Source organism: Montipora foliosa, unplaced genomic scaffold (assembly GCF_036669935.1).
Source record: "Montipora foliosa isolate CH-2021 unplaced genomic scaffold, ASM3666993v2 scaffold_481, whole genome shotgun sequence".
NCBI lineage: Eukaryota > Metazoa > Cnidaria > Anthozoa > Scleractinia > Acroporidae > Montipora > Montipora foliosa.
In genome coordinates this window covers 182706-192500 of record NW_027179791.1, presented here as the reverse complement: position 1 = coordinate 192500, position 9795 = coordinate 182706, and the positions used below count along the sequence as shown (strand labels likewise).

Sequence of the window (9795 nt, the reverse complement as noted above, 5' to 3'; positions counted from 1 at the left end):
AGCCAATTCGGTGATTCAATTGACTTCCACCGTTTCCCTTTAAATGAAGGGGAATAAAATTTATTAAGTTATGAAATTACATCCCCTGGCTGGTTGAATAACGATAGGTCTCATAAGTGCCCACGCTCACCATAAAAATTCGTAACATTTAGATATTCAAGAAAAGACAACACCAAGCTACTTGGACTACTTGGTTTACTAAATCTAAAATTTATAAGAACACGAAACTGTTTGACACTGTTTCCATAACACGACGTTTCTGTACCGTCAAGATATTGACTGCCATTTGTTTTTTCAATGTGACATTTAAGCAGAGTAACTTCGAGGTAATATCTTACTTCCAGGATCAATCGAGGTACAATTCGAGGAACATCCGCAGACAACCTGCAGAAAAGGAATTGAAGTACTTTCATTCTTACTGATATTATGTGCATACAAATGTAATGTCCAGCAAAGAATGTACTGGAGAGTAGTCTATTAGGGTCAAAATTAACCCCTTTACAGTCGAGGTGAAGTCGAGGTGTCGAGGTAAATCATTATCATTCAAACTGCCTAGGCAAAAATGCCTTCCTGCATACTAATAAGTGTCGAGGTTTACTAATGAGCGTCACTCTAGTACAATGAAAACAATAAACTTGCCTACGCTTGCTGAAACTTAGTTGAAAGCATTAAAATATAGGAAATTATTTGCATAAAACCTCAATCAGAAGAACTTACACTGATCCGTCCATTCGAAAAACCGCTTAGTTCTGACTGTTCATTTATTAAGCGGTAGTTCCGTTCAAATAACTCCACAATTCTATTGTTTTCCCTCCTGCTCCTCCTCCTATTGTTTTATCACCATATAGTGAACATCAAGAGTTAGAAAATCCAGATCTGGAACCAGGGGGAAATTCAGACGTTCAATATTCTAAAGAAACCGCTGACACTTTTCTTGACTTTGCCTTAAAGGAAAAGGTCTTTGCTACTATTGCAACGGAGAGAACGTTTACGAAAGAGCAGTAGTCAAATGCCCTAGATGTTTCTGGCATGATGGTTAAAAGATTTGTCCGATATGTGCAGATCAAATTCCTGTTGATCGTACACACTTGACAGATGTATTTATTTGGTGCGCTGACTGCCACGCGGTGAAACACATTGATTCAAAGACTTCAAAAAGGACTCATTATCCTCCAAGCGAAGATGAAGACACTTGTTTGCATCCTAAAGATTGATTTCCTGAGACTTTGCTCATAAACATTTTGTAGTTGTTGTAATTTTGGTGTATTCATTTCAAATCTCTGTGTATTATTTTTGGTATTCACTATTAACAAGCAATAAAGTATCTTGAGAAACTCGTTGTTCAAAAAGATTCATTAGTCGCGTGTTTAAATTGAGCGCTGCGAACTTCTATTGTTGTAATTTCAATGGTAGAGCAGTACGGGTCCGCAAATGATCCCAGAACCGCAAATGATCCCAGAACGCAAATGATCCCCATTTGGACCGCAAATGATCCCGAAAAAAAAAGTAAGGAATGGCATGGGGGGTGGATTGGTGTGGATAGAGAATTAATGTGAAGAGCGCTTATTTTTATTAAAAGCACTTTAAATCATGCGTGGCTCACAACAGGTTTCTGCCTCATTATAGTTTTCAAGAAAGAACATGGGAAAAAACATAACTGCAGTATTGCATGTTGAACCAAAGCTTATAGGCTAAAACATTGCGTTCTAGTTATTAATGTTACGATTGTTTCTAGCCAGGCGCCGGGTGGCGTCCTTTTCGCCTCGTCCACCCTCCATGCCATTCCCCACTTTTTTTTCGGGATCATTTGCGGTCCAAAATGGGGATCATTTGCGTTCCGGGATCATTTGCGGTCCTGGGATCATTTGCGGTACAATTTGGGGATCATTTGCGGTTCTGGGATCATTTGCGGACCCGTACAGAGCTGTCCCATGGGCTTTTCCGTTAGAGTTTGTATGCAAATATCGGGTTGAAAGAAGAGTTAAGATCACGCGTGCGTAACTAACGGAGCAGAAAACGCGACCAGTTAGCGAAGGCCGAATATATTCTCTCTTTGTCTCGTGAGCAAAGCTGTGCGTCCGGATATCATCGAGATTTAGATATTTGATTGAGATAGAAGAGAACGTAGTTTTGCGAAGAACGAACTCACAATTGGCATATTCATTGATCTAAAGAAGGCATTTGATACCGTTAATTACTCCATCCTCTTAGATAAATTAAACTTCTATGGTATTCGAGGCACACCTTTTAACTGGATGCATAGCTATCTCCTCTCTCGTTCTCAATATGTTCAAATTGATTCCTGGAAATCTCCACTGCTTCCAATTAAATGTGGTGTTCCTCAGGGTTCTGTGTTAGGGCCACATTTATTTCTTATATAGGTACATTAATGACATTTTTTCATGCTCTAATTATCTCTCATTTATCCTTTTTGCAGACGACACTAATATTTTCTTTCAACACAAAAATATCTCTGAACTAACTAAAATTGTGAACTATGTCGAACTTTCTTTTGTGGCTACCTGGTTCAAAGCGAACAAGCTAACTTTGCATCCCGACAAGACTAAATTTATTTTATTTCACCCTGCAAGAAAGAAAATAAATCTTGATGGTCTTTCTATTAGCATCGATAAGAATAGTATTAATAGAGTAGAACACACAAAATTGTTAGGTGTTATCCCCCATCAAAACCTCTCATGGCAGGCTCATATAAAAGCGATTTCTTCCAAAATTGCCAAATCCACTGGGATTATTATCAAATCACGACAGTTTTTCTTTTCTAATACTCTTTGCACATTATACAACTCTTTAATACTCCCATATCTTCAATATTGTCTTATTATTTGGGCATCCACTTACTTTTCTCATTTACAACCCCTTTTCCATCTCCAGAAGAAAGCTTTAAGAATCATTACTCACTCTCCACCACGTGCACATACTTACCCACTCTTTAACAAATTCCAAATACTCAACATATTTAATTTTTATAAGTACCAATTTTTTTGCTTTGTTTTCCTTCACATGCAGCAACTCTTGCCCTCTCCTCTTTCATCTCTTTTCGTTCTTAAATCTGATTGTCATCAATATCTCACCAGGCAAAAAGACAACTTACATCTTCATACTCACAAATATTCTCTTTCTCTTCGGGTACAGGGTCCTCAAATTTGGAATGACATTCCTCTCTCACTTCGTAATTCACTTACTCTTTCTAGTTACAAACATAAACTCTAGATCTGAGAGATTATTTTTAATCATTATAAGTTTAAACTAAGTTGAACGCAAATTCTTTTTTCGCCCTTCAAACTCTTTTTTTTTTATCACTTTTTGCACACTATCATTATTGTTATGTTTATTTTGCTTTATGTGCAGTAATAATTCTTTTTATGTTGTAATAGTTTGCCTTTTCTCTGTAAATTTTGTACTTATTAATTTTTATTCTCATTGTAACTTAGCAGCACAGTGTAACTCTCTGACCTACGCCGTATAAGCCTCTGGCTTTGGCATCTTATTATCGTTAACTTGTGCTTTGTGTACTTATTTATCAATTAAAATCAAATTAAATCAAATTGAAATAGGGAGTTTTTAGTTCAAATTTCTGTGTGTGTGTGTGTTTTGGTTATTTGAACGGAACTACCGCTTGATAAATGAACAGTCAGAACTAAGCGGTTTTTCGAATGGACGGATCAATGTAAGTTCTTCTGACTGAGGTTTTATGCCACAAAGCAAATGATTTCCTATATTTTAATGCTTTCAACTAAGTTTCAACAAGCGTAGGCAAGTTTATTGTTTTCATTGTACAAGAGTGACGCTCATTAGTAAAGCTCGACACTTATTAGTATGCAGGAAGGCATTTTTGCCTAGGCAGTTTGAACGATAATGATTTACCTCGGCACCTCGACTTTACCTCGACCTTACCTCGACAGTAAAGGGGTTAATTTTGACCCTAATAGACTACTCAGGAGAAATCTTAATTAATATCTCGCTTCGATAGCCAATCAGATGGCGAGAATATTTTAGCTTCGCAAGTCTACTTGAAATTTTCAGCTGACCTGACAGTCGAGCGAGTTACTATAGGCACTTTTGCAAGCTGTTTTTATAATTTGCTTACCCGAACCGGCCTATTCTCATGCTACTTTCGTGTCTTTTATTCTGTCCGAGCAAATTCCAACATTCGCAAAAATACTAGGCTCCGGTTTGGATGAAGCAAGATAACAGGCGCCACGCAGGGGGAGGGGCCGGCGGGACCAGGGCCCCGCCACTTTTTGTGTTTCTAATCAAGAACGTTTTATCCGGCGCCCGAAACAAGCAGTCCTCGAAACTGAAAATCGCGAAAGACTCCATTGCCACAGAAGGAAACTGAGAGGATACCACCAGCACGAAATCACAGGGTTTGATTTAGGTAGAATTTTCCAAGGCACTGATTCATTCTAAGGTGCTGTCAAGCGGTAATGTAGGTGAACTCGATACTTCACATGGTTTTTTTGGTGTCAAAGTCGTGATTTGCTATACACGTGGAGGCGTCGATGGGAAGAGGCAGTCTTTCCCAAGTCTCTTTTTGTTGTGCAAGCAATCAAAAAACCAATCTCGTTGCAGCCGAGAAATCGTTTTTTTTTTTCAACATCCAAGTTTCTTTATCACATCATCAGGTTTCCAATACACAGCTTGCAGGTTTTCTAAAGGTACAAAGGCCCAATGAGCCCGTACATACATCAATATAATCATAAAGGCCTCAAACGTACCGACTGTTGCACGACAAGTAAACAAAATGGCGTTTGTTCTTTTTCATGAGAGAAACCGAGTCAAGCGGTAACAACATAGGTCCGCAACATAGTTATGCGTATGGTAGCTACACTTTTTTATCTTTGTTCGAGTCTAGCCGCGTTGTTGATGTCTTGCGCTTTCGCGAGGCACTGTAAAGTATTGGTAAAATATAAAGTGCCAGCCAAAAGATCGTAAAACTTTCTGAAATATGATCATGCTGCGCGAAATATTCGTAGGGGCTTGCTTTTTTCCTTTGGAAGATAGCGTCATTAAGATTTTTGCATAATATCGCTATAACATGCTACAAGTACAGGTTTAATTCAGCGTTAAAGTAAAGTTTAACTTGAGTCTTAATTTCCTCGTGGGTTAATTCCTTCTCAATTTCTAGTTTGCCCAACCGCCAGTAGCATTCAAGGAAAAAGGCTTAGCACACGTCATCACTGATGCGTTCAAATCTGTGTCCAATTGGCAATATGCGACCTCGCGTCACGTCACATGGCGAATTGAACGTCAACCTGGAGTTAAGCCCCAGGATTGGGGAGGGGGGCAGACCCAAGGGAATTTGACATTTCTAGACCTAAGCAAGGCATTTGACACAGTAAACCATTCTATTTTGTTATCCAAACTAGACCTATATAGTATACGAGGTAATGCAAAACAGTGGTTTAGGTCTTACCTAAGCAACAGGAAGCAGAAAGTTTTTGTCAATGGTGTGGAGTCTAACTTTCTTTTAGTAAACTCTGGAGTACCTCAAGGATCGATCTTAGGCCCTTTTCTTTTTTTAATTTATATAAATGATTTTGAAAAAGCAACCCCCCTCCTAAGGTAAATTTATCTATCAGAGTCATTTCTTAGTACTTCACAGGATTGGAAATATATGGTTTTCCAACCTTACATGATGTCATGGCATTATTTGAAAATCAGCGGAAGTACTAACGTGAAAACAGTTCTTAATCGATTACCATTTTGCCAGTTGTTAAATAAATACAAAACGTCACTCTGTAGCTGTTTTGAAACGTTTCGGTAGATCGCTCCTTTTGCATTACCATAACACTTTCTCAGTTCCACTGGATAAGGAAACAAAACCTTCATTTACCACTGGACGAAACAACGATCCGAGTGAGGGGTGCGGATTAATAGCGTTTTTACTTGACTTATACATAATGTATTCTAATACACTCTTTTGTGAAAAGTGAATGTTACGTGGCCTTGAGATCAACCGATAAGACTAGACTACATAATGTATGATTTATTTTGTAATTAGCGTCAATGGCATAGCTGTGGTATTAGCGGGTAACCGGTATTTAAAATGATTTTTTGCTGTACTTTAGTTAACCAACAAAAAAGGATAGAAAAACGGAAAGGTGTTAGCTCCATAGATTAAAAAAATAACTTAGATTATCCAATCATATTTCAAAGGCTTACCCATATTTGTTGACAAATAATCCACGTTAGGAGAATAGGAAACTGATGAATATGCATGATTCTTCCGACGTATGTACGATCAAGGAAGACAACAAGGAAAGCGACAACCTAAGACAACAAAATACAGAAACTTAAGTTAACTCTAGTGTGGCAAGCAATAAGTTCAACTGCGCAATTAGTCGCCTCGTTTTAGCGTCAGAAATTGCGCCTGTAAAATAAAAGATAAATGTTTCCTCTGAAGTTTCCTTTAATCGCAGCGAATTTTTTTATGCACATTTAGTGATAACTAACAACACACGGAGCTGAGCTTTTATGCATTGAGTTCACATTATTTGTAGTTAAAATCCAGAAATGACGTCCCGTTGTTTCAGAAGAAAATAGCAAACATCTGTAAACTTAGCAAGATAATTAATTACTTTCTTTATTTAAAATAAGTGACCCACGGTCGGGCTGGAAAAGAGAGGGGGTTCATTAAGAATTGACGAGATAAATTACATTACCCTTTCTGGCGTTTCGCAGTTTCAAAAATGACGAAATGATAGTACTTACTCGTTCCGTCGATCGAAGGATTAAACTACCCAGAAGAGCTGAATCCCCACAACTTGAATACTTTGAACTGTTCAACGAACGTCTCTTCCACTTAATTATTCCTTACAAGAAAAAGTCGACGTGTAACATGTTGAATCAAAAATCATACGTCACCCAGCCTAGGCATGTTTTCCCATCAATCGACGGTCTTATTGATTCGTGTTTCCCGGTGGACCCGTCCCGTATTCTCTGTTTATTCCCAGTTCTGAGCATATTGTTTCGACCAAGGATTTTGCACATGTACCAAATCTAATTCGTATCTGGGTAGACCCAAATAATTAAATTCAACAATTCATTTTAGGTGTCGAATTTAATAGAGTCGCATTTATACCTCTTGACCTTGTTTTGATGGCATTTAGAATTCAGAAATGTGGGTAAAACATAATCAAACATAATTCATGAATTAGACTGGGCAGAAGTGAAGTTAGGCGTATAAAACAACTCTCGAACTTCTGTCGAATATTCGACTGGCTCAGTAAAGATGCGGCAGAAGTAGAATTTAATTGTTTTAGACGTCGAACGTTACATGTATACATTTACTTCCCGAATTAGATGCAGCACATGAATGGGACTTTTAAAACGCGCTCTAGGAAATTGTGGAGGAAATGCGCTGCTATTCTTCACACGATCTCGTGAAAAGTGTAGTTAACCGAACCGTAAAATGAAAGCTAAAATTTTAAAAGAGTGCTTAAGCGCTTAAGCGTAATTACTGAAACGATCATTAGGCTATATTCTTCACACGATCTCGTAAAAAAGGTAGTCAACCGAACCGTAAATTGAAAACTATAATTTTAAAGAGTGCTCAGGGCTAACTACTAAAATGAGCGCTTAGGCCTCTGGGTTTATAACGTTATCTTCAATTTGACTCGTGACGAGTCCTAGATTCGCTTACAGTCCAAAGTGGCCCGGATTCGATTCCCAGACCCGTCTTCATACGTGGGTTGAGTTTGTTGGTTTTCCACTCTGCACCGGGAAGTTTTCTGCGGGTACTCCGGTTTTCCCCTCTCCTCAAAAACCAGCATTTGGCTTGATTTGCGTTCGATGTTCATTTCAGTTTACAGTGTCCCCAATTAGTGCTCCAGCGCTAGAACGACTTGACACTTAAATAAAGTTACTTTTTTTCCTTTCCTTTTTTCACCCTTTCCTTTCTAGACTGGCGAACTACCGAGCCACTCTATCAATCTAACATGACCCGTAACTGACGAGTCATCGAGCTTCATACACTCATCCTTATTGACTGGCGAGCCGTCGAACCACCCTATCAATGTAACATGACTCGTAAGTGACGATCTGTTGAGCTTCACACACTAATTCTTCTTGCATTGACTGGCGAGCCGCCGAGCTACTCTATCAATGTAACATGACCCTAAGTGACGAGCCATCGAGCTGCATACGCTCATCCTTCTTGACTGGCGAGCGGCCGAGCCACTGTATCTGACATGACTCGTCAGTGACGAGCCATCCAGCAGCATGCATACAATCGATCCGTTTAGTGTTGGCTGGGGAGCCGCCGAGCCGGTGTATCTAACAAGTCCCTGTATTCCATAATTTAGACGACAAGGAGCTCTCGCCTTCATTGCTGTTCTATCGCGCTTGACCGACAAAATGGATTTCAAAGGATCGAGCTATCAAGCTCTTAGAGCAAACTAAGATCACTTCAGGGATACTTTTTTCTGCGAATTCAGTCTGGGAACGCAGTGATTTGAGGGAGCAACACCGCAATAGCGACACTAAAGGCTTGATTCTGGGTCATGACTACAACAGAGTAAAACGCGGGAATGGTGAAATTCGATCGATTGCTTAAATTAGAATTTGAAATGATCTTACGTAAATTAATGCAACCCAAAACTTTTTCCAATTTTTGTCTCTTCCGTTCGCAGTTTCAAAGTTTTGCAAATTTTGCCCCGCACCAAAATAAAAGATGCTTTCCTCTGCGAATTCAGAATGAGAAGGCGGTAATATTCGAAGAAGGGAATTAGTACGTGGGTTGGGAAGTCCGTGTGAGTTTGTCCGAGTACCTTTCATGCAATCCGACATGACAGTGTCAAGCCAAGAGCTTCGTGATAAGCACGTGGCTAATTTTCATATCTGACGACGACATTTGGTTTTCAGCTGAGCGCGCGCGTGTAAAGCCACACACCCAATGCTAAAGCTGCTCGCGTCAGCTTATGATTTAAGGAGGCTCGAGAGGGTTTTCAGGAGAAACTATTACAAGCCTCCTCCAGCCATTCTAAGGGCGCGTTTGAGTGACCCTATTCCGGAATAAGAATACGTCAAGTGATGATTTAAAACGGTATGTTTGGCGTTTTGAAGCAACAAGGATGATAAAGATATGCTTGAAATAGCATTTTAGTAAGTGTTTGACAAGTTTCATGTGAATCTCCGTAAAAACGAAGGATTTCTAATTTCTATTCCATGTATTCCTATTCCGGAATATGCTCAATCGAACGCACCCTTAATGTGGTCTGCCACAGGCATCCCACGTAACAAGTGCGAACGGAATACTTGTTTTATTAAATTTCATTTAATAGGCCATTTCCGAGTTCATGTCTCCCTCATCTTCAAAGTGAGTCTAAGTGCGAAGTTTTTGTGATGGTAATTAGTTCTGTTTTACACATGAATGAAAGCTAATTTTCATAAGAAAAACTTCGCACTTAGACTCGCTTTGAAGATGAGGGAGACATGAACTCGGAAATGGCCTATTCTGAACACTTGGCCGCTTGGAAATTAAGACCAATCAGTTTCCAGCTTGGCAACACTTGACCCAATCAGTTTTCCTATTAAATCATACGGAAGCAGACTGATAATCGAGACTGAGTGAACCAATGTGAATGTGCTAGAAACCAAGAGAGTATGAAGGTAAGAGAGGTAATCTCTCATATTGGCCCTATTCCCATCGTAATCCCTCTTAAGTTATTTTTAGATCTCCTGCGAGATCCGGTATTCTCACGAGAGTTAATTGATAGCCAATCATATATCCCCATTTTCGCGAACGATGCGAATCATTGCGTGGGAATTCGC

General features: G+C 39.3%; 1 protein-coding gene across 1 annotated transcript in view; it reads right to left on the bottom strand.

Moving 5' to 3' along the window:
- The window catches only part of LOC137989930 (uncharacterized), an 8018-nt gene extending 1202 nt beyond the window's left edge, over positions 1-6816 (bottom strand). The window contains exons 1-3 of the mRNA XM_068835507.1: positions 6736-6816; positions 6187-6294; positions 339-384 (exon numbers count right to left, since the gene is read on the bottom strand). Coding sequence (XP_068691608.1) covers positions 339-384; positions 6187-6243 — 103 coding nt within the window. The 5' untranslated portion in view covers positions 6244-6294; positions 6736-6816. The remainder of the gene's footprint in view (positions 1-338; positions 385-6186; positions 6295-6735) is intronic.
- Between the last annotated feature and the right edge of the window lie 2979 nt (positions 6817-9795).